This window comes from Rhipicephalus sanguineus, chromosome 1 (assembly GCF_013339695.2).
Source record: "Rhipicephalus sanguineus isolate Rsan-2018 chromosome 1, BIME_Rsan_1.4, whole genome shotgun sequence".
In the NCBI taxonomy this organism is placed as follows: domain Eukaryota; kingdom Metazoa; phylum Arthropoda; class Arachnida; order Ixodida; family Ixodidae; genus Rhipicephalus; species Rhipicephalus sanguineus.
The window spans coordinates 194,390,968-194,416,404 of record NC_051176.1 but is presented as its reverse complement, the minus strand read 5'-3'; the positions used below and the strand labels follow the sequence as shown (position 1 = coordinate 194,416,404).

General features: G+C 44.1%; 1 protein-coding gene across 1 annotated transcript; it reads right to left on the bottom strand.

The window, feature by feature from the left end:
* Positions 1–1,095: 1,095 nt before the first annotated feature.
* LOC119380999 (endoplasmic reticulum mannosyl-oligosaccharide 1,2-alpha-mannosidase) lies at positions 1,096–25,213 on the bottom strand. The gene is made up of 6 exons (XM_037649014.2): positions 24,818–25,213; positions 17,448–17,714; positions 13,526–13,709; positions 5,308–5,456; positions 1,837–2,025; positions 1,096–1,224 (listed from the first exon to the last, which is right to left on the bottom strand). Exons 1-6 carry the CDS (start codon positions 24,956–24,958, stop codon positions 1,096–1,098), a joined length of 1,059 nt encoding a protein of 352 aa, XP_037504942.2. The 5' UTR covers positions 24,959–25,213.
* Positions 25,214–25,437: the final 224 nt, after the last annotated feature.

The following is a 25,437-nucleotide window of genomic DNA, read 5'->3' as shown; positions in this document are numbered from 1 at the left end:
CGGCCCCTTAGGGGTATTTCTTGCGTCCCAATGCAGTGTATGGGCCATACACTGCAACTAGCTATAAAAGATGCCAAGGAAGAAACAGCAGGAGTGCCTGCCATTCTCAAGAAGTGTCGCGCAATTGTTGGCCATTACAGTAAAAGCTCGTCAATTCGGATTTCTAGGGACCGGAAAAAATGTCCGAATCAACCGAATGTCCGAATTATCGAATGGTCGAAATAAACACAATAAATGCACGAGTTTTTCAACATACCTTTACTTAACAAAGTAATCGCGGATGCTTGTCTGTTTTCGAGCAGAAATTCGCGCGGACACAATTTTTCTGAGCCCTTCAAGGTGCTCAGCAGCTCGCATGATGTCTGCAGTACCGCAAAAGTTTCACCCGTCATCCACGCTTTTCAGTTGGCATGGTAATCCACGGGAAGATTGTTGATGTTCTTAAAGCAGCGTGGCTTTTGAACCTCTCCGATAACGAGAAGCGGCAAGCGCTCTGTTCCCGTCACGTTGGGGGATAAAAGTACGGTTACTCGTTCCTTGCTTCTTGCCGCCGATTGAAGGATCCCCTTTCATCACTCTTCATCACTTCTTGTCGGGAGAGCCCGTTATTCAGAGCACGCAAAATTTCTACTTTGGTGGTGAAGTCCTTGGCCTCGTACTTGGGCCTCTTCGCCGGCGTTGCCAACGGCGGAGAGTACGGTCGCACGAGAAGGCAGCACAAAAGCACCAGCAACGATCAAGCTAAAGGAGCCGTACTGAAACGTTCCTCGATCTCAATCCAAGCCAAGTCGATAATTGATGTCCATGGCGATGCTGCGTTTGAGCTTCACTTTTGTTCCGAATTGTTCTTTTTTCGTTTTCGAGCCTCGCCAGCGGCCCGAAAGTCGCCGAATTATCCGATTTGCGGTCAAATCTGTCCGAAATAACGAGCGCCCAGTCTCATAGAGTGATGCGTATATTTACAGGGACCAGATGACGTGTCCGAATTAACTGATTTTCCGAATTAACGAGAGTCGAATTAACGAGCTTTTACTGTACAAACACAGCGCCCAAGCTGCGGCAAGACTGAAGGACTGCCAGCGACAAATGGAGCTCTCAGTTCTGGAACTTATTCAAGACGTGGAAACAAGGTGGAATAGTGAGCACGACATGCTCTCGCGTCTTGTGCAGCTGAAGGAAGCCATCTGTTTGGAGCTGGCCACCTCTGAGACAACTGTGCCCAACCTGGCACCACAGGAGTGGAAAGCTGTGGCTGGACTAGTCAAAGCTCTTGAACCAATCGCATCGGCGACCAAAGATCTTAGTGGCCACAAATATGCAACTTTGTCATCAGTGGTACCGTTTTTGTATGATCTGGGCATTGGGCCCATGCACTTACATATTGGTTTTAGTAGGTTGAAATTGCCTAAAAGCCCCGTAAGAGGCAGGCACTAATTATTTTTTCGAACCTCGAGATCTTTTGAACTAGTGCAGCTATTAAAAAAACTAATTACAGATTTGAAATCAGCATAAAAAACTGGTCAAGACAGTGAAGTTTGATTCATATTGACTCAAAAATAAAGCAAAACTTTTTAGGACCCACGTCCCCCCTTAATGGGAGTTTACTGTACAAGCTATATGCAGATTCGAGTTCAAATGATCAATATTTCCTAGAATTAGGCATTATTAGAACAATTATTATATGATCCCATTTGAACCACATAGGTGTAGGCTGAGCGAGTATATCTATTCAGGGCAGGATGGCAAAGTAAAGCACACTGGTGCAATTTTAGCGACACTTCTACCCCTGAGCCGCAAGTTGTCTGCAGTATGTAGTAATAAGAAAGTGCCACTTACTTCAAACTGTGAGTCCCCTGAGGCACGACTCAGAGTACGAAACTCGAGCTGCAGCGTGGCTACCTCTGAGACACTGCTGTCCGGAGCCCAGACAGGAGCATGTGCCACTCCGGAGGCAAGGTTCACATCAGAGTAAGGCACCCCTGATGCCGACCGGAACCCAGGTAGCAGACGGCGCCCAAGTTCCAGCTGCATGAAATATCAGCAATTTATGCCTGAGGTTTGAAATTCAAGCAATAACCTGTGGCACATATGTAGCTTATGTGGCTTAACGTAAACCACAATGTGTGTTAGGGAGGAGGAGGAGAATGGCATAGATTAAGGACTCAAAGACATAACATAGAAAGCAGGAGTGTATGCATACTCAAATATATAAATACGAACTGTATAATGAGTGTTCATCCATCTACTACTAGATTTTTCTAATATGAGGTGAAAGACTTGGCTGTGTTTGGGGGCCTTTACGTGCTCAGCCTTCTCATGGCACCTGATCTCAATGTTCGACATCTCCATGGGTCCCATGTCGACAGCGATGGCCTTGGGGATTCAAGATAACAGGCCAATGTGGCGCCGTTTAACTGCAGTTGCGTGGATCTAGAAGTGTCATCCCCTAACCCAACTCACTGGTCGGGGTAGGGGATGACACTTCTAGGTACTAGGATGACACTTCTCTGGTGGGGTAGGGTAAACAAGAAACATGCCTTGTTTCTGGCGAAATTAAGTTGAATGCAGCGGCAGGGACAATCAGTACATGCGATGTGTGAAGCAACTCAAGGACGCCTTGCTAGGTCCAGGTGTTACTACGATGCATACCGGCCTTTCTCGGTCTTTCAGCATTAAATAAAAGAACAGTGCCGCAAAACACAGGTGGTTGATAGCTCTGGTGTGTCTTTTTTTTTTTTTAAACCTTTACGAAAAGCTAGTTTAGATGCTCCTTCAAGAAGCCAGTAACTAGTGGAAAAGTTTTTAGATAGAACTCTACTTTTAACTGCAACTTCCACAACTTTGCTTATCTAGAAATTTTTTCCAGTTTTTACTACTTCGAGTTAATGAGGTATTACCGTATTCCCAGAGCTACTATTCAATTCGCATTCGAAATATTCCAATACGAATATGAATACATATTCACACAGCCCTACTCTGTATACATGCCACCTGTAGCTGCAAACTTGGAACACATGAACACATACAAGACTAGCCTAACAAATGTCTGCTAACATCGTGTCTCAGAAACAGTCTATCTTCTTACTTTGTTCGTGTGACTTGGATTTATCTGAAATATATAAGTCAAAGCTAGAATGAACTCTGAACAATCCTGATAATACTCATGCTAACTATGAAGAGTAGGCCAACGTGTCTGCTCTGCTCCTAAATTGTATTTTTGTCGTACAAAAGCCTGCAGGCTTTGGCTTTGGGAGGTATGACACAGTCAATTCAGGCAGACCAATATTCTGTAACATGAGCCATATCCTCAGAACATACGAATTTCTACAGCCTGCCCACAGTTTTGGCTAGGAAGTTCAGGTAATAAACTTATGACGTGATGGCCAGCAACAGAAATTAAGCTGCTATAGTATAAGCTGCTACAACAAAAATGAGCAGAAACATGTACCGATGTGCTTAACATTTTTCTGGGCCTGGGCCAAGGAAGTACTGAATAGAGCTGTGCACGGGCCGCATTTCTGAGCCCGAGTCCGGCCCGGGCCCGCTGACTTTGTCGAAGGCCCGCCCGAGCCCGACGGCAAAGGGCTGCGAGCCCGCCCGGCCCGGCCCGACGTACGAAAACACAATCCCGGGCCCGGCCCGGCCCGGCTTTTTGAAGGTTCGCCGCGAAAACAGAACATCGTTTTCCGGTAATTTGGCATTTTATTGAGCATATCAAATATGACCGAACGACACACGACGAACGGTCTCTATTACACAGATTACAAATTACAAGTACACGGCCTCATGCCAGCAACAATGGAGTTCGCTCGCCAAAGCCGTCACGTGTATGGGGTATGCCCATGCAAGCTTGCACGAAGGCGATCTACGTCGGGTCACTCGTCGCTGTCGCGCGCATTTTCACTCATATAAGATTTGGCCTCAAATCTAATGCGAACAGTCGCGTGGCACCGGCACTAGCTCAGGTGGTGTTACTTCTCTGTCTGTCGGAGTGCAACAGAGGCAGTGCTTTACCTGCTCCCCTTTTGTTTAAAGTTGTGAATGGAAAGGAAAAGCGGTAAAGGGCGGTCGCGGAAAAGGCGCTGTATGCGTGCTCGAAAACAATTCCCGCTCATTCTCTATATTTCGGGCTTGAGTCGGGCTTTGCGCCGGGCCCGAGCCCGGCCCGATAAAACTCCAAGTAGCCCGAGCCCGGCCCGGGCCCGAAGCGAAAATACGTCGGCCCGTCCGAGCCCGGCCCGCGGGCCGGGTCGGGCTTTCGGGCTACCCGGAGCCCGTGCAAACCTCTAGTACTGAACTTTCAATGTGAATGGCAAGTTGAGACCGAACATTATACATTCTGCACATTTTTAAGAGCCTCAGCAAAGCCTAACTAGAAATGAACATAATGAGTTTGGTTAGAGACTGTTATCCGAATACAGCGTCAAACTTTTTATACCATGACCATTGTTTCGCCACACACTTAGAACTTTACCACTCGATTTATTCTCTTCTGACATGCAAGAAGTTTAAAGAGGTCTGGAAAATAACTTGCATACCCAGAATTTTGCATACAACAAGCCAGTAATATTTCCTTAAAGTCTGTCACGAGATGGCACCTTATGTCTTGAAACTACTAAATTAATTTCAAAAGCAGCGTATCTCCAGAAGAATTGCACATTAAATACTAAAGTTTTATGTCTAATGCAGGCTGCCAACAAGAAAACTACACAATTAGTAGCAGCCTTGCAACTTTGCCAAGATTGCCTCAGGGGTTTATGCTACTCACTAATAACAAATTTAGCCAAAGTGACATTCCATTCCATAGTTAGCCTTCAAGGAGTGCCTAAACCAATAAGTTATGAAACAAGTAGGCTTGAGCAATTCTTTGATACGAGTGAATGAGTGCGGAAAGTCCAGGGCTGATTTTAATGGCACTAACACTTTGAAACGGCCGTACTGCGATGGGATGAAATGCACAGAAATTATGCTTGCTTTTCTGCATTACACTGCCTTCCCCTAACCCTTTAATTAGGGGTGCAATGAAGATGCACAAACATGGTAGTACAACTGAATTCACATTGGGATCAGTTAATTCGCAAACAAAATGTTGCAGTTACTAAGTACTAAGGAAGCATGCCAAAGTTTCTAACTAGGAATCATTTATTTATTTCAGAATACAGCCTCTATGTGGAGCACTAAGAAAAGGAGGCAATGAAGAAAAAAGAACAGGACAAGAATGGAAGAGAATGTAAGCAAGGTATATGTAAATAAAAATCACAAATTATAGGCAAAGTAAAGTAAATTCTAGACAACAAGATGCCTCACCGCCTTGTCAAGGTACAGCTGCTCCTCAGTAAGGGTGTGCATACTCAGCAGTCCACCCAGGACACGAATAGTAGTCTCGAACAGGTTCACATCTTTGTGCTGTGCCAGTTGCAGATTGTGTGCCACCCACTCCCGGGCAGCAGCAAGCTCTGTGCAATAAATGGAACGACCAAACCTTTAAAAAGAGCACAACTTAGTATTCAGTACATTTTACAAATGTTCAGCACTATCATAAAATTACTCTTACAAATGACCAATGGTTATCTGCTAGCCATACTTCAAATTGTGCGGGACGTTAACATTGCAGAATATGAAAAAGCTTCACAGCAGGCAACTTAAGAAGGCGATTTTTACATATAATCTACCATTTGCAGCTCTTGATCTCAGATTTTAAAGAGTCAAGGGCCCTAGAGATAGCTGCAACCGATAACTACCAGTCAATCGGTGCTGAACAGCCATCTGTCCTTTCAGTGCTGATGTTGGTGCAGACAAAAAGCTGATTTGGTGCAGCAGCAAGCACACATGGTAAAGCGTCAGGCATACATCTACGCACCATATAGTAGTCAATAAATGTAACAGAGGTTGCTTTATGAGTATCATCGCAGCGCTCCAGATAAAAAATTACTAGCCTAGTCTTACTCCATTTTTTTAATAGAATGCCTTTCCCAGAGCACATATTGCAGTATACAGGCATTTCTATGATTTCAACTTGCAACAGGCGTTTGTACGTTTGCTGCGCTTCAAGAGCAAAACAAACAAACCAATAAGATAGCAGAACAGTGATTTGTCAAAATGTCTGTCATAATGCCCAGTCTCTCCAGCATAACTGTGTTGGGTCATGCTTTAGCTACACGAGTTACAACCACAGGAACTGCTCTTGTGATTCCGCAGGATTGCAAGGAAGGTACCCAATGACCGAAAATTATTAGCCGTTAAGTACCAGTTAAGTATGCATACTACAAGGTATCTCAAAAGTGGCACCATCTACAACTATGCTAAACAATAACTCTGAAGTGGTATTATCGATAACTATACTAAACTATTAATGAGAACTAACAGACAATAATGCCAAGGAAAGTGTAGGGGATGCTATTTGTGGTAATTAGGATATAAATGCGAAGAAAGTAAAGTGGAGGAAAAGATAACTTGCCACCGGCAGGGACCAAACCTGCGACCTTCGAATAACGCGTCTGATGCTCTACCACTGAGCTACGGCGGCGGTCATCTTCCCATCCACTTTATAGGGTATATATATGTACTCCATAAAGTGGATGGGAGGATGACTGCTGCCGTAGCTCAGTGGCAGAGCATCGGACACGTTACTCGAAGGTCACAGGTTCGGTCCCTGCCGGCAGCAAGTTATCTTTTCGTCCGCTTTACTTTCTTCACATTTATATCCTAATTACTACAAATAGCATCCCCTACACATTCCTTGGCATTTGTGTCTGTTAGTTCTCATTAATATTGCGTCTAACAAAGAAAAAAACTTGCCCTTAGAAGTCATCTCCTTTCCTTCATACTAAACTATGAGTGACTAAACATCTTAAGCAACCTTTTTAATTGATTCAGCGACCTCCTTGAGTGGGTTTCCCATTACAGTATCACGAGGCATACAGAACTACACAAAAAAAATGGCACAAACAAGATTGCAAAGTCGCAGAACATTGCTACTTTAGCCCAAGAGAAATGTATCAAAAGGACAAGAACATCAAATGGAGGACAGATGGCAATGAACTTAATAATAATTGTCGGGGTTTTAATGTCCCAAAACCATAAAATGATTATGCGGCACACCGCAGTGGAGGGCTCTGAAAATTTTGACCACCTGGGGTTCTTTTTAACCCTTTGAGGGTTTACGTCGTACATGTACGGCATCCCCTAACAGGCACCAAAGGGTTTTTGCCGCACATGTACGACATTGCCTGTATGTTTAAAACGCATGCCTTTTTAAATCATTTTTCTTGCTTGGCACGTGCTGCCACACTTCGGGAATACGGGGAACGTTTTTCCATGCACCGATGCCTCTCCGGTGTCTTTTTTTTCTTTCCAAAGCGGCGCACCGGATTTCGCTTGCTCATTCGAGTGTGCGTGCGCAGTTCAGCTGGTTTAGCGTGCCTTTTTTGATCATTTCTCTTGCTTGACATGTGCGGCCACACTTCGGGAATACATGGAATTTTTTTATGCATCGTTGTCTCTTCGTTGTTTCTTTTTTTCTTTCCAAAGCACACATGCGCGGTGCGGCTGGTTTCGGTTTCGTCCTGCAGGCCGTTATCGCTTCTCGTGCCCGCAAAGCTGATGGCTGTCTGGTTTCTAATCTCTCAAAGGGTGAACACTTGTTACTCTCTTGTTTATTGCTCCCCAGGGCGTGGTTAAATCTGTTTCCGTGCGGCCCTAAATTACACAAACCATGCCGCCATGGTTGCACTTCCCGTTTTGGAGACTCCGAACTAACTCCGTCTCGTTGGCGATAAGACGAAGGATTATTATAGCTTTTTCATTTGCTTTGCTTTCCGAATGGGTGCACAGTCATACAGTTCACTTGCGTGCACTCACTCACGCAGTTCACTTACGCTATAGAAGTGTGCGCCAGTTGCTCTGCTGCTAGTGAGTCGAGCGGCGATTCTTCCGATGTGGACTATTTCCCAAGTGTATTTTTGTGTATGTCTGTGAGCTACGTTTAATACAACACATAATTCCTATTTATAAAAAATCGTATAAGTGTCTTTTTTAGGATTTTGCTTGATGTTACTCACAAATGAACCATGTGTATGTAACAAGAAAAATGACCTTTTTGTCACTTCACAATCACGCAAAAAAAATTTTAGAAAATTTTTTTTCTTAAATAGAATCGTCTGACGAATTTAATTCAGCAATGAAAAAAATACATTTTTGTAGTGCATTTCGCGAAAAAATTCGACCCTCAAAGGGTTAATGTGCACCTAAATCCAAGTACACGAGCCGCAAGCATTTTCACCTCCATCGAAAATGCAGCCGCCATGGCCGGGATTCGATCCCCTGACCTCTTAGATCACCTCCATGATGATGATCTCACCATTTAGGTTTTGGTCTGTTTTACAAGTGAGGCAGCTTTCCTGCTTGTTTGGTGCAGAATAGGGGATATTTATAATGCTTGGTGCTCTAGCAACACTGGGCGCATCCGCAATTTTTTGTTGGGCGCAGTCGCGGAATCGTCTGCTAGCGGCTCCATACGGGGAAGCCATGGAGAGGCTGAGCAGCAGTCGTTGGCGGAGCTATTGGACCAAGAAAATGCAACCGTTTCTTTCGACATCCAGCGCCTAATGGTTAGTGGACTTCACTTTGCTGCCAGAAATCAACAAGAACATAATATCCGAGTTCTGCTTGCTTAAAAACTCATCAGGACAACAGCTGCAAAAGGCCCACCGCTTCGCAAAGCCAAACTGCTGTTCTCTAGTGGCATGGCTTCCGATCTGAGGTAGACATTCAAGAAAATTGTTCATTGCAGAGGAGATGTGACTGTCAAACTTAAGATAAACATGCACTGCAATACATCTCCATTGTATTTCCCACTGCGATTATAAACACCCGTCAGATATCGAAACCACACTGTTTCTGCGCGACCTGTGCAACGCTGTGCTGCTTTCCTCAACTCATTTCTTTAGTAACAGGTATCTGTATACACTAGGCTTGTGTGAATATTCGAGCACTTTGAATATTTGAACGAATATTACAGCATTCGAATTCGCTTCAATTCGAATTTAAATTACTGAAAATTTCAAAGTATTCGAAATGAACGAATAGGTGCATACAGTAAAACCTCGTTATAACGAAGTTGAAGGGGGAGTCGTAATTACTTCGTTATAACCATTAGTTCGTTATAGCCAATATCCATTTCTACCGACAATTAGCACGCAAGAGAGGATGTACTGACCACCAAATCCCACAGCAGCCCGCCACGCAAACGAAAAACGGCCGTCGCACGGAGAAAAACTAGCAAAAAAAAAGAAAGAACAGCAAAGAACTGCTACTTTATTCACGCCAAACTCGGCACACCAGCTGGCGGCTCACATAGCAGAAAAAAAGTCCTTAACAGACTTCTGCCGTGTCTTCCTCAGACGGATGATGCCTTTTTCGGCCGCTGCCGCTATATCGAGTCCGTCCTCGCCGTCATCGTGAGCGCCGAACATCGGGTTCGCAAACTCCGGGCTGTCGTCGACACATTCGTCACTGTCGTCATTCACCACCCCTGTCACCGCGCGCACAATTTCAGCCTCTGTGAGCTCTTCGGTTGTCACCGCGTCAGCATCGGCACTGACGTACGTGCAGAAGGTGTCGCAGTCGGACACAACTCCGGCGTCAACGAGAGCGTCCCACGACGCCAAGTCTTGGTCACCCGCGGCACCCTCATTGGCGGCAGCACCGATATCTTCGCTGTCACCGCCGCTTTTGACGCCAAACGAGGCATGCCGGAAGCAGTTGGCGATCGTGCAACAGCACCGGTGGCTGCTTCTCTGTTGAACGCTACGCCGAAATCTTGGGCCACTTTTTTCTTCTTGACGCCGGACTCAACGGCTTTCAACATAGCCGCCTTCTGCTCGATTGTAATCGTTTTGCGCTTTCGTTTGCCGTTGCCGTCGTCCATCTCCTGTCTAGCGGCGGGAACCGAGAAAGACGCTGTTCTCATGCACACGCAGCGAACGACAAGCAACTACAAGGCCCGCGGTCGCCGCGGTGCCGCGGTCGCCGCGTCGTCGTCCACGTGGTCCCATAGAGTTTCCTACAATACTTACTAGAGGGAACTCTGGCGCTAGTGTCTATGGGAGCTGCAACGCATGACGCTTCAGCCAGCATGGGAATGATGGGTAGTACACAAATTTGTCTAAACTTCGTTCTTTCGGCTCCGTTTGGCTCCGCGTCGGCTGCATCCGCTTTGTCGCAAAACGAAGTTCAGCAAAAGTCAGCAGTTCCACTTCACCACTTTAACTTTTTTAGGCTCACCAAATCAAATCTGGTCACGAAGTTCACAACGGTCTATTCTTTTATCCGAAACAAACGCCAAACCACAGCAATAAACAAAGCCACAAGTACGTTTGAAGCCGCAAGCACGAAGACTAGGCAAATTTGTGTACTACCCATCATTCCCATGGTAGCTGAACGATCGCAGCGCCAGAGTCCCCTCTAGTTAATTTTAGGAAACTCTATGCGTGGTCCACGCGCGCAGCAGGAGAGCGGGCGGGTCCACGAGTTCCACGGGAGAGGGAAGGCCGGGTGACGTGCGCGGGTGAGTCCACGAGTTTCGGTGGAAAGGGGAGGCAGGCAGACGCGCACCCTCGCGCGTGTTGGCAGGCGGCTCCTCGGTAGCGCGTGGCGCGAGTTTTGAATTACCGCATGCGACGTAAAGCGTCGCGCGCTATAAGACATTGACTTGCCGGGTACCAAAATGATCGGTAAATGCTCGGTGGGGGAAAAAAAAGGTTCGTTATATCCATTGCGACGAAATTGTAGCTTCGTTAAAACGAGGTTTTAAATACATGGGCGTCTATGGGAATTTCAAGGGGAATTACGATTGCTTCGTTATATCCATTAGTTCGTTATATCCCGCTTCGTTATAACGAGCTTCTACTGTATTAGTCCGCATGTAAACCCCCTGTAAAGGTGGTTTCACTGCAGTGGAGGGGTGCTATATCGCTAATACACCTCTCCAGGAAAAATCTGCACTGCCGCGAAGGCCCACTTAAAGGTTAAATTAACATAAACCACGATTCATCATTTTTTAAGTTAAAACACTTGTTATACCGACTTATGTGCTCTAAGTAGAGTAAATTTTAAAACTTCACATATTTTAAATATTATCACTAGCATCCTACTGAAAGTAAAATCCTGCTACTATTCAAAGTTGCTTCCACTTCCTTTGAACCAAAAAGAATGACATTTGCACATGCCTTGTTTCAATTAAAAAAAATATTGTGCAGGTTAGTTGCGTCATGACAAATATGCTTTCTCTTTCTAATATGTGATATATATTATTCGAATTCGATTTGAAATTATTCGACCAAATTCCTATTCACTTCGAATTCGCTTCAAACCTAAAATTTACTATTCACACAAGCCAAGTATACACCCTTCGCAATGGCGAAGAGTGTATACAGATACCGGTTTTTCGAATGAAACAAGGCATGGACATGTGCGTGAACAATGCACCACAAACCAAACTAAAATACTAATTGCGCGTGTCAACTGTATACAAACAGAGCGGCCCGAATACGTAATGCTCTTTTACTGCAGAACGGTTGTTTAGAATGATTGTGGTCGTAATCTACCGCGTGGATTCTGGTTTTCTTGAATGCTATACGTGTGCATTCCTTGACATTTCCTTTTTTTTTTAAATCTTGCGCGCTCTTTGCTTTCGCATCCCAAGGCGGCGTTGCAATACTGTGTGTTATTGCGAACAACATATGAGGGCCTGCGATCAGTGGAAGATGAGTGCGATGATCTACCAAACAAACAGCTCCATCTACTGTATGGGCTCCATAACTCTTAGTTCCAACATGTCGCAGTGCATGCTGACTGAAGAAAGCAAAAGAAAAAAATAATAAAAGGGGAGGGATCAGGGGGTATAAAGCAGACGCAGCATGCAGTCTATGTAGTTCGGCGCCCCCTGCCTAGAGAAGCTTGCATAGAGATGCTTGTTGGGGCCTCTGCGCCGATCGAGTCTTGTGTGGCGGCACTGATTTTGCATGGAAGTGAACAGCAGCGTCAATAGCACTGCTCACACATGTTTATATATGTAAATCATCGCTCTCGTCGATCTGCAACACCGACAAGCTAATGTTGATCAATGATAGTCTTTCGTGTGTGTGCAACGTTGGCTGTCTGTTTTAAAATGTATTTATCATATTGTTCTGCAAGTCTAGCTTATGTTGCAGGCGAGAAACTAAATTGCACGGAGAAACAAACTGAGGTTGAAGAGCGCTTTTGCGCACGCCGGTCATTAAGCACAGTGCCAATCTCGTTGACGAAACAAGTTTGTGTTGGTACTTTCTTTTTCATCATTTAGGTAACCGATACATTCGATTAAAATTAGTGTTACTTTTTTCCCGGCAGTGTCATGGCTCCCTCATTGTTTGAGCAGCGCACGAAGCATTGGGATGTCATCGCAGAATGAAGATAAAAAAAACCAGCAGTTCGCACCTGAAAGGCTGTGATATGCGGCTGGTTTCGTTTTTGCGGCCAACAAAACATGGCGGATCGAGCTTACAGGCTTTTCAACAGATGGCGCAGTACATTTTGAATATCCCCTATTGGTACAATTTTGCACTAAAATACAGCTCTGAAGCCAAATGGCACAAAGGACTACCCTCGGTACAATTTGGTACTCTCTTTCACACACGCTAGAAACAAATAAAATCTGAGAATACATTTTGGTTGACGACAAGCCACCAGAGCAAAGTTTTGCTGCAGCAAAACAACTAAAACTGTAGATTTACGCACAATGCAAGCCGATAGCAACATCAATCACACTGAAGTGAGCACACACAGCAAGGGCCATTTGGCTAGTTATATCGTGTGAACAACGCAAATGAGGACATATGATATCGAAACCGTATTTTCACTGATATAAACGCTCTTCGATAAAAATGTTTTGTCAGAATTTTGACCGCACTTTTTTATTATTTTTTTAAATGAGCTTTGTTGAAAAAACTTGCTTCTTTAACTATTTTTTTTCTTCTTTTGCACTGCCCATAGGAAAACGATCTTCCGCAGAAATGTTCCAAAAGCTCTTTTCTATATTTGATGCTGTTTTGAAGTTTCTGTATGAAATAGGAAAGGCACCAAGGCGCATCATACTAAGAAAACTTTTTTGATTTGGGCCGTATTTGCCTTTTTTCCCATTTCTTTTCCCTTTTGAGAATGGCATATATATGTAATTTACAGTAATGCATATTAAAACCAGCAGAAAATATTTTAGACCCAACCTTTATAGTTCGCATTAAATTCGGCCGTGAAATCCGAAAATATTGCAGTGAGCAAAAACAGGACACTCGCGCCCTTCGAATACTTTTTTTTTATCGCGCTCGGAGCATTTTTTGGAAATTAAATTTTCGGTTATGTGCACTTTGAATGTGCCCACACAGCATATAAAAAACCCAGACAAAACAAAAATATCGACCGGACGTACATGTTCGATCTCTTGTGGAATCACCCTGCTATCCATAACAAAATAAAGCAGGGGGCAAACCTTCGTGAAGGCCCATGAGGTACATGGTGTCCATGCCATCAATAATCGTGAGACCCAGGCCAAACCAGGTGTGCCCTGTGCGTGAAAGAGGTCGCAGGTGGTCCTGGCCCCAGGCATACGCTTTATAGCCTTTCCAAGCGTGGCGAAATGCATTCACCACAGCCTCCCGGCGCTCACGTAGACCCTGCAGGTTTGCAGAAGAAATGGCATCCATTCATACAAGTGCCACATGCTATCCATTCCCGTTCTTTTATGCATGTTACATGTATCACACAAGTCACATGAGCTAAGGTTTCCAAAAGAGTGTTCTAGGGTAATGTCTATTCTATGAGCAGCATTATTGCATTCCACAAGCTATAAGGACAATGCATATGCTACTTCTGCACCTGTGATATGCATTTCAGCATTTCCACGTTCACACTGTCAAGAATGTGGTATTCAAATATACCTAAATTTCCTCAAAAGAAACAGTTCACTTCAAGACAACATAAATGTTGGCAAGTGCGTGGCTCGTTGATAATTGCATGGTCACCTTTCTGTCCCCTTTAGCTATAGTGCATTCTCCTTATGAATATGATAAAGAAACAAAATGTTTCCAGTGTATCACAAAGTGGTGAATACTAGTGATACACAGATATGGGCACCACTGCAGGCTACACAACACAGCATGTGGCAGAGCTAGAAGTTATGAGAACTGGCACTGGTTCACACTGGGGTTTTGCAAGAAATGCACATGAACAAAATAAAAAAAAACAAGTATGGCAACATGTAGACAAGTGCAATAGCGAAGATGACATCTAGACAGTCCAAACAAACGTAGAAAATCAACAATGGATGTCTGCCAACTGGAGATAAGTGCATTTGTGCCAATAGGAGCTCCGCCATGAAAAGTATGCTACTGAAGCCTAACTTGTAAACAAATGCCACAAGCTAACACAATAGTTCTAGGATACTCCTTTCAAGAATCACTCTAAGTGACTTGCAGTCTTTCTGATTAGTATGCTAGCAGCTTTTTAGTGCAGAATCTATGAAGAAGACACACAAACATGGAGTGCAGAGGAGCCAACTTACAACTATTGTCTAGTACCAGATGCACTAGTATATAGAGTAAACAAGAAAGAACACAACTAATTACTTGATCCTACAACACGTGTGTGTTATAAATAGGGCTCTGTGTTCTCGGATAAATAAAAAAAATCCAATAAACACTCGCCGGTAAAATTTTTGGCAATTCGGATTCATCCGATAAGTCCAATGTTAAAAGGGCATTTTCAACGTTCCAAAGGCATTTTCAAAGCTGAGAATCATCAATCGAAAGGAACGCACCTCCATCAGCGGCAGCAACCTCGCAAAATCTGCTTGCGTCTATTACAACAAGCTTTAAGGTTGTAATACGAACAAACATAGGCGTACTGCATGCAAGTATTTGTGCTTGCAAGGATATGTGTTTGCACGTTTAAACCTTCCAGACATCTAAAATACACTTAGTGTGTTCGCACGTTTTCGTTTTCAGATAGCATTTCATCTAAGAATTCGGACTACTACTAATAATAATAATAATAATAATAGGTCCTCTATTTTTCATCAGGAAGATGAGGGAAGGCTGGGAGAAAAAGCTGAGAAGCAGCTTGACTCGTTCCTGCCTCCTCCTCCTCCCTCCCTCCCTCCCTCCCTCCCTCCCTCCCTCCCTCCCCTCCCTCCCCCCCCCCCCCCCCCCCCCCAAAGTACACTGGCGAGTTTACAGCAGTGCACATCAACAGTCTTATTAACAGGTAAATGAACAGGAAGTGAGAAAAAATGAAAGGGTGGAAAAACAGTATTACCAGCAACAATGCAACGCACTTTCATTGCAAATAAAATTAATAATTAAAATTACAACAACTTATAATGCAAAATTAAACACCGAATTTTGGAGAATTGGAGATTTACGTGAAATAAACTCCGATAAATGCCAAATTCGCTCCCAAAAAATAAACTCCGAAAAACACCCTCCAAATTTCAAGAAAAATAAACTCCAAAAACACGGAGCCCTAGTTATTAATTACGTCAAGAAAGCACTCCTTTGGGCTAGTTGGCACAAGTTTAACATAGGCTGTGCAATATTGCGCTGCATGGGCGTAACGGGGGGACACTAACGGAGGCACAGAAAAACACAACCAGAACAGGTGGGCGCAAACTATCAACTGTAAATCTTTCATGAGGCACCACCAGGGGCTGCCCCACGAAAGAAGGAAACAGAACAAGGGAAGGGGTGAAAGTGTGAACATAAAGTGAAAGTGTGAACATTTTATGTTCACACTTTCAGCCCTTCCCTTATTCTGTTTCCTTCTTTCGTGGGGCAGCCCGTGGTGGCGCTTCATGAAAGATTTACAGTTGATAGTTTGCGCCCACCTGTTCTGGTTGTGTTTTTCTGTGCCTCCATTAGTTTTCCCTTGTTACACCCATGCATACGCAATATTCCGCAACCTATTTTATAAAGTACTGTTTGGCAGCTGCCATCAAGAAAACGCATTTCTTTGGCAAATGCGCCTTCTTCAAGGCAGCTTGTAAACAGTACTTCATAATGCACATGTTTTGTATGATCACTCGATGAAATGTGTTCTGTCTTGTTTACAGTATATATTCCCTTCAGGCGCTCCGTCCACCTTTATGTATGCAACTTGTTTTTGCTAGTAGTGTTGACTAGTGGCCAGGGAAGACCAACATACAGTGCACTTTGGATAAACTGAACCTCCTGTATATAATCAATGTGACTTCATTTACCGTAATTTTGCTGCAGATCACTTTGCTGAAGGCACTACCAAGTTTGATGAGCCTATCAATGTGCTGCTTTCCAGGAGCTATGTCAGAAGTATAATTTTTGTTTGCTCGAAATGAATATGGTTGATAACAAATTTCACGGGTATTTTGAGCCCGAGATTGGATCGTTTTTATGCAAAAAATGGCACACGACTGACTCCAGAACAAGTAGATCTTTAGTTAAGCTCAAATTAAGATTAACTACTAAAAAATGCATAAATCAACATATTACCACCTTCTCTGTTGCAATAGAATATTGGGTGCCTTGGAATAAAGTTGTGTAAATTTGACGCATTTACAGACAGTCCGCCATAGTTTGCACCTGAAAGGGATATATGTAGATAATCTGGCATTAAATGTTAGTAAAAAGTTAGCACCTGTGCATTAAATGCCTCTGTGTGTTTTATGTAGATTCTACACTAAAAAGCTGTTAGCTATACATTATCAATTAGTATCAACCAATATGTTGCTGAATCTTTATGCAAATTTAAATTTAAAAAATTACTAAAGAGCTTAACATCAGTGCCATGGAGCAGTTTAAGAATAACTACAAGCATTTTATTCATACTGGATGCTGTTACGAAAAGATTATACTGTATGTGCTCATTGAAACAAACTTAAAGGTTGAAACAACCAATGGACAATGCCTTTGACTCTGTCATTAAATGTTCTTGGAAATGAAAAAAAAAAAGTTTTGCATATTAGGAACATTTCAAAGTTTAATACTGAAATAAAATATTTCAGAAAATGATCCTCACATGCTTGCTAGGAAGTATTTGAGGTTTAGCTAAATCTGCTATTTAGAGTTATTTGAGGTGTAGCACTAAAAATCTTCCTGTGTAACTCATCTCACCCCCACCTCCCTCCCTACCCAAAAAACAGATGTTTTCACTTGCACAGTGTCCAAGCCATTCCAGGTTCTCCAAACAGACAAAGCCATGGACATGTGTACCTCATCGCTTCTTAAGGCTTTCACATGTGGATTTTGACACACTCCCAGTAACAGCACTGCTTAATGCTTATTTGTGACGAACTGCATTTAGGTGCTCTTGGCTTTGACTGTTCATTGCAAGAACCTGGAGCATGTCAGAGAACACTTGATGCAAGAATGTCAGCCATCTACCACGCTCTGCTGGAAGAGACGCGAGGAGGCTGTTTCTGGTGTTGCCCCAAGGAAGCTGTGCCCAAGGGTGACCTTTATGTCCTCCGGGGGCTGAGGGGTCGAGGGTAAGATCTGCGGAGGTGTTGCCTCCTCAGGGGGTCGGCCGGTCTCTGCAACAGGAGCTGGTGGTACAGGAGCCTGGCCCATGCGTGATGCCACAAGTAGCAGAGCTGCCACAGCAAGCACCAGCAGCAGTGATCGTTGGAGTCTTGACAGCTGCTTCCATAGCTGCACATCATTCCAGTACCACAATGTGTAAAATTTAGGCATAGCACCTGGCTCACATCATCGTACATGCAAAACAAGCATCTTTCAAACTGCAACTGATAGGTAAAAGTTGTTGTTTGTCATATGGTTCCCCAGAAAAAGAAAATATCAATGACTAACATTGTAACATGCCTGTAATGGAAACACTGAGCAGTACATAGTTAGTGCTTACCCCCTGTAAGCATGCGTTTGTAAACATAACATTCAATCATACATCTGTATGGCATAATCTACCATGTATAACAACTATCAGCTTCCATATAAGACTTCTCAATAGCTACAAAAGTGCAGAGTCAAAAATCTTTAATGCTAGTCTTAGATTTAAGATAAGGCTACTAATCAGAGCTGAAAAAAAAAAACTGCTTTTATTTTAAAGTGACCAAATAAAGCATGGATTTTTTCTTTATAGGCCTCCCAATCTCGGCCAGAGAGCACTGCGGTACACGCGTTTCGCCGTCTTTCTGGCGAAAACCGGTCGCTTGTCTCTCCGCTCCTGCCTTTTGACTGCGTTTTCTCCGCACGTTCACACGCCCTGCACACGCTGTGGCCTGCTCGCTGTGCACGTGCAGCCTCACATGTTGCTTGCTCTGAAAGTTTAAAAAGAATCTGAGATGGGTAAAACATTTTCACGGTGCGAATCTCACCAGTGGAGAGCGGTTGATCGGCCACTTTAGCGGGACCGAGCAGGTCGTCAAGGACGATGCTGTTTGGGCGACCGCTACATGCGTGTCGATGGGACTGTGCAGGCTCTGTAATTACGTCACCGGCAAAACGCACATTCATTGCAGCAGTCCTGTCTGCTCGGAGCTTTCAGCAAACAACCACCACGCTTTCGCGCGCGTTTGTATAGCGCTCGACTTTCGGTTGCTTGGATGCCAAGTTTGTCGTGCGGCTTTAAACTTATTGTGAGCTCAGTGTGAAGAGCATAAATTTATGTTTGCTCTGTTGAGTCGCTGGCAGCAATGCAATGCTCAGTGTTCATTTTCATGAGAGTTTCACTTTTGCCAAGGTTTGCATCGGATGATAACAATGTCAGATCGTAAGTTCAATGGTACCTTGAATTATTTTACAGCTCCCATTGACAGCGTAATGACCTGAGCAAAAAAATTTTTCATGCCCACTTCGACCATGCATGTTTCCTGCAGCGGCGTGTTTCATTTCGGATAATATCAATGCCTGATCACGCACCGTGTTCGCTGATTCGAATGTCGCTTTGGTTGTTTCGACAGTTCGCTTGGTCAGCATCATCATATGCAATACCCACTGAGATCACGCATCTTTATGATTACGCCGAGATTTGTCCCCGATGATAACCGCGTCCGATTTCGCGAAGCCATTGAAAATTTTATTGCCACCTTGGTTATTTTTTCAGCTCGTTTCCAAAGCAGCAGCTGTATATCACCCGCGACTCACGCGCATGTAAGGCTATAATATTTTACTAGACAAAACCACAATATCATTACCACAATACCATAAACCACAACTACTGAGGTCGCCATGGTGGGCAACCTTGGATTAATTTAGGCCACCTGGGGTTTTTTAACGTGCACCTAAATCTAAGTACGTTGGTGTTACCGCATTTCTCTCCCATCAAAATGCAGCTGCCGGGAATCGAACCCACGACCTCGATCTTAGCAGCGAAACACCTCAGCCTGCTAAGCAATCCCGGCGTGTTGCACGCTCAGTGCAAACAGGTAGCTTAATTCTGTTTACATTGATCCGCGACGGGAAATGTACCGCCATCAGCTGAATAAAACGCTTGTAGTACTCACAGTACGGTATTTAACTCTGGTGTATTAATCTAACATGCTCCGCTGGTGTCAAAAATGGTTTACTCGGAAAGCCAGCGCGCAATCTCGACATGTACAGCATCTGTCTAATTATTGTAGCTTCGCTTCACAAACACACTTCCCCATCAAATGAGCACGGCCATTGCGTTTCTCCCTGTTAATAGTTGGTAATACCATGTCCAACTAAAATTACTTCGAGGAAACAAGACCGTGAAAGCATCGCTTAGTTCGGCGAACTGCCATAATCCACTCTTGACGCCTCTGCTCCTCACACTGCTTCCATTGGAAACGGTAGAACTTGACGGGCAGTTTTTGGCTCTTCGGTATTTTTAAACCTTTGTGACAGTTCACACTACAGCAGAAATGCATGCCTGCTTTCCAAGACGACGAAGGGGCAACAGCCATAGCCAGAAAAACGTGAGAGAAAAGCGTGGAGAACCCCGCTTGCCACGCGCGCAACCCGTCCGAGCTACCAGAGATTCCCCCTCTCTCCGCTGGGGTGCAGACGGCGCTGCGCAAACTTGAGTGTAGAAGGCCTATATCAGCAACTTACACCATGTGTGACCGAGAGGAACTACACTGATTTATTTTTTATTTATTGGTCATAGCAACTCAGGCTATCAGAGATGCCACAGTGGACTCCAGATAACTGGACCACCTGGGATTCTTCAACAAGCACTGATATCTCACAGTACACGGGCCTCTAGCATTTTGCCTTCATTGAAATGCAACCGTTATGGATGAGATTGAACTCGCGTCTTTCGGGTGAGCAGTTGAGCATCGTAACCACTGAGCCATTGTGGCAGCTAATCATTTTTGGTTTATTCAATACAACAAACTACAATGGGTCCAAACAGGAGGGCAAATGTAAATAAGGACACCTATTATAAAATGTGACTGACGTTTGTAAATATGGAAACAGCTGAAATGTTGAAGTAATGCATCAGGATCACCAAAAAGAATAAAAGGATATGTGTTAACATATAAGAAAACACACACACATGACAAAATGCACAAACTACTCCGATGAACTAGGTCAGTAGTGCACTGAAAAAATATAAAATGTGCACACTGAGGAATCAACCAGGGCCTAGATTGCAGAAGCTTATTATCAATAATGAATCCACATTTGCCAGAGGCTTCAGGCTGCAAACCAATTAAATGGATCAACGGCCTGGGGAACAAATGCACATGTGCACAGTACACACCCTCTCTCTCCTTTAAGAAACAAATAGATTTCTGCATGCAATGATTAAACAGGTACGCACCTAAATTGCTGGTAACTTCACAGTATACTTTCAAACTTGAGGAAGGATGCCCGTTCATAATGCAACCACACAAACACTATTAACAATGAGTATGTGGTTAGTGCATGCTATTCAGTGAGCCAATTTCTTTGGATCTTGTGAAGTTAACTTGCGAGAGAGAACATGCAACGTATGTACTGGCCCCAAATGTCAGTGAACATGTTGTACTCAGCGTTCCCAAATTTGTGTGAGCTTGTGCAGTTTTCTCAGTACCCCTATGTGTTAGCTGTTTGTTCCCGTTTTGGGCTGCAGCAAAATGGCATAAGCATTTGGCACGATCACACAAGTGTGTGACCTATGCTAAAATGTGTGCGATTGCACATCTATGCACATGGTACATGCATCCTTGCATTTGCTCCTTCTGACTCTCATAAGGACTATCCATTCCCCTGCCTTGTGATATAGTTTAAATTTTCAACCTGAGGTTCTTTAATATGACCTCAATGCATGGCCCACGAGTATTTATGCATTCCGCCGTCAGAATGTGGTCTCTGCAGCCAAGATAGAACTCGTGACTTTGAGCTCATTGATTCGATCCGTAGATTTCATACGCAACGGTTGTATCATCTGTGATGCCGAGCACTGCTCACTGATCGAGGTTCGCCTCTCTGTGATGTCCTCCACCTCTCAAAGATTAAGGTTCACCTTTCCGTGATGTCCTCCGCCTCTCGCCAATCGTGGCCCCATCCTTGAACTTCACTGACCGGATCCCCCCATCCTTTCCCATCATTCTTTTAATCCCTCCCCCCGAGAGCTACTGCTGAGGTGTCCTTCACTGAGAGACAGTTGCGGGGCTCTCTTTTTTCTTCCCCTCCTGTTTTTTTATCATTAAGAATCACTCCCCCCCCCCCCACCTTTTTAGCTCATCAGCGCAGCACTACAGCTATTGGACTACTGTGGGGGTGTATTATAGCTTTGCACAAAAATGCCTGTGTCTGCTGTACCAGCATATTAGATGCACCTAGAGCTTACAGTATGCCTTTAGCTCAAGGACGGCCTCCAACGTTCATGTGCTCCTTGCATGTGTGTAAAGGGGGGTGTGCATCTACAAGTGATCGCCAGGCCCTCCTTTAAAGGGGTACTGACAATTTTGAGGAGTCGCAAAAGAGACATTTTTGGTTTCCTTGGTATACAGTGTTAACACTCTCTGCACAATGGAGCCAGGAAACATGGATAAAATATTTTAGTTTGATTAGCGCTCACCCTGTTGCCTGTCATTTCCTTTTATGCTATTGTTTCTTTCCTTCATGCCCAAATTGAGCTGCGCATTAGAAATACGACATTGTACTTAGGGCTCCGTGCTTTTGGAGTTTATTTTTCATGAAATTCGGAGGGTGTTTTTCGGAGTTTACTTTTTGTAAATCTCCAATTCTCCTAAATTTGGAGTTTAATTTTGCATCACTTAAAACTCCAATATCTTAGAAGAAATGATATCTGAACATGATAACATCAGAACACGTGAAGCGCAATTGCAAATCAATTCTGGGAAAACCCGCACGGTGGCAGATGGGTTAAGAAAGAAATTGACAACCACCCATTTGTAGTACGAAGCCACAAGGAAATTCATACGGATTTCTCAGAAAGGAAGCTTTTTAGTTGCAAAAGTTCGTCCTGGTTCTGGGATTTAACCCGGGACCGATGCCTTTCTGGGGCAGTCGCTCTACCCATTGAGCTGACCAGGATGCTAGCAAGAGCGGCAGCCCCGGATAGAACAACCGCTTCGGTTGCTGTGTCCTATTTGCCTTAGGCAAATGGGGAGTCTCTCTGTTGACAATGGCTGTTGCTTCCTGATGGCATAGTAACAAACAGCTTAATGTCTTTTAAATCCTACAATAACAAAATTTGAAAAAGAAAAATAGTATGGTTAAGCGGTCTTTAGATGGTGCCAGTGCGTAACGAAAATTTGAAATGGAGCCTGGTGAGGGCCCCTTTAATGAAATGTAATGAGCATACCTTTATGTAGGCCCACTAATAGCTTTACTGGAGCATGAAAGCTTTAAGCTGCATACTAAAAACATCAGACATGCCCCACAATATGATAAATGGATAATTATTAAAGAAAAAGTCAGACATACCACAACCAAACAATGGTCTCAAAAATGATATCTGGGATGGTGATTTACTTACAGAAGCTTCTTTGCAAGAGCCACTTTACTTGTGTTTATTTCACTCCTGGTTAGGGGGTTTATCTGCTCTTACGATTTTATATTATACTCACTTCAGTGAACCTGGACTTGGGATAAATCAACCAATACTTCAAGCTGACTTGACATCTGCCTTGAAGGGAGCCTACTGTACACTCATATCAGCGAAGTAAAAGTAACTTCCAAAGACTGTATGAAATATTTTGCTAATTTGAAAGCATAGAAATGAGATTTGTGCCAGACAGAAGGCTAACATGACAACATGGTTACAGTAATTAAACCCATGCAAGCCTTGACCACCTCATGAGCTCTCTCTGAATATATTTAGGCAGGTCTTTAAAGGGGTCATGAAGCACCCCTTGGGCTGATTGAAAAAACACATCCTGCGGAAAGCTGACACGGCTATGAACTGCTCTGCCAAATATTACAGTCGTGCGCGCCGCGTAATGGCCACAAGCGGAGCGCGAAGTTGCCGTTTCCCCAGGCACCCTCTTTTCAAACAGAGGCCGGTTCTCACTCTCGTCGGTGGGCGGGGCGTCTGTCCGCTGTACGTCGCAAGAGACATAGCATGCTTATTGGCCGATAGCCGACGTAAATCGAGAGCGGCGTTCGGATCAGATGCGCTTCTTGCCGCGGGGTGCCGCCACTTGCCGGCGCCGCACTCCTCAGTACACGGTAGCCGCACTCGCGCAAGCGAATCACAGCGGGAGAGCGATCGCGTTTCATGACGCGCGCTGGCGTAACTTCTTTCCCCCATGCCATCCCTCCCTGTCTAGCTTCCAGTGCGCTCGTCGGCACGAGAAAAGAGAGAAAGCTCTGGGAGCGTGCGCCAAACCCCCGTAACTCCGCTGATTCTTGACGGATTCGAGAAATTTTTGCGGCAATCGATTCGGGAGGCAGTACACTCAGATACTGAGGCCATTAGATCATTACTTGGAAAAGTGGTTCATGACCCCTTTAATAGTGTATTCGAGACAATTAAGGATACATGTTTTTTTTTTTTTTTGTAGCAAAACTGAACAACTTCCTTTCTGGTTCCATTGTTTAATATTAAACTGAATTCACAAGAAACAGAGTAAACAAGTCACAAAAGCAATCAATGGAGCAAGCAGCGGTAATGTCCAAATGTCGCTCTTTAGCAGTGTGTTCGTTTTAATCAGAACAAAGCAACCATGTGCTGATCGTCACAACTAAAAAAAAAAAAAACTAAAGTCCACGTTCCACGGAAAACAGTTATGTTTCAGGAACACCATAAACCGCACACACACAAAAGAAAACGCAATCGTTACCGCACAGCGCTTAGGCAGCACTGAAGACAAGGCTACAAAACAGCTACTGTTATCTCACTGAACGCCGCCAGATACTTCACAGTGACTGCATGCGTGAGATAAAAATTTTCTTGGCACTAACGACAGACTCATTTAAAAGAAACGATATATTTGATGTTAATGCAAGAAAGACATGGCATGTTTATTGCAGTATCTCAGAGCAGCGTTACTTAGACAATCAATCGGTCAAATTTGTTTCACGTGGCACGACAGCCTTTACAATAATGACGTGGGATGAGTTACATAACAGGAGCGGTACACAACCGCCGATCAGTTGGACTATTTTTTCTACTTACAAGTTCGGATGCTGTAGTACAAAACTAAGCGTTTCATAAGCATTCCGCCTCTTATCATTCAGATAAAAAAAAAATTGTCACGACCAAATGGTCGCAAACACTTCACGCGGACAGGAAGTACTGCGTATAAGACGAACTACAAGGAGTACGCGTCAAAACAGTCACAAGAACATGATGCACCATAAAACATTGTACGCACCCTCCAGAGACTTTTCCTTTGACCCATCCTCCACGTAAAGCTCTCAGCCCAAGACGGTGGTGCGCCCGCCAAGTTAATCAGTCCACTTTCAACGTCGCTCGGGCGCATGATTCGTTCGTTGGACGTCAGGACGCCGCTCATCGTAGAAAGTGACTTTAATGCTGCGACGTTGACGTGCCAGAAGATAACGAAACAGTTTTAAAGCAGACAACTGATCGACATTGCGGCACCTTAGAAGTCTGCCACGTTTGCGGCAGCACAGCAGATACGGCACCCACGGCGGAGTTGCAACCGCGACCTCGACAAACACACGCCAACCTGCGCATAGCGCATGTTGTTTGCAAATCCCAGGAGGAGGGACCGCCGTGAAGCACCGAAGTGGCCGATGTGTTTTAGAACGACAAGCCAAGATCTTTGCACTTTGGATTGACTTGGCTATAAATTGAGCAAAACAAAAAAAGTATGAGTGAATTGAGGTAAATAAAAACTTAAAATAAGTTATATTTTAGAATGTCAAAATTGATCTGAATTTACATTACGCAGCAATAAAAAAAGCGAAGTCGCACAGGGTATTTTTGTTATGATCGCGAAAGTGGGTTGTAGTCATTTTTGTAGCCAAA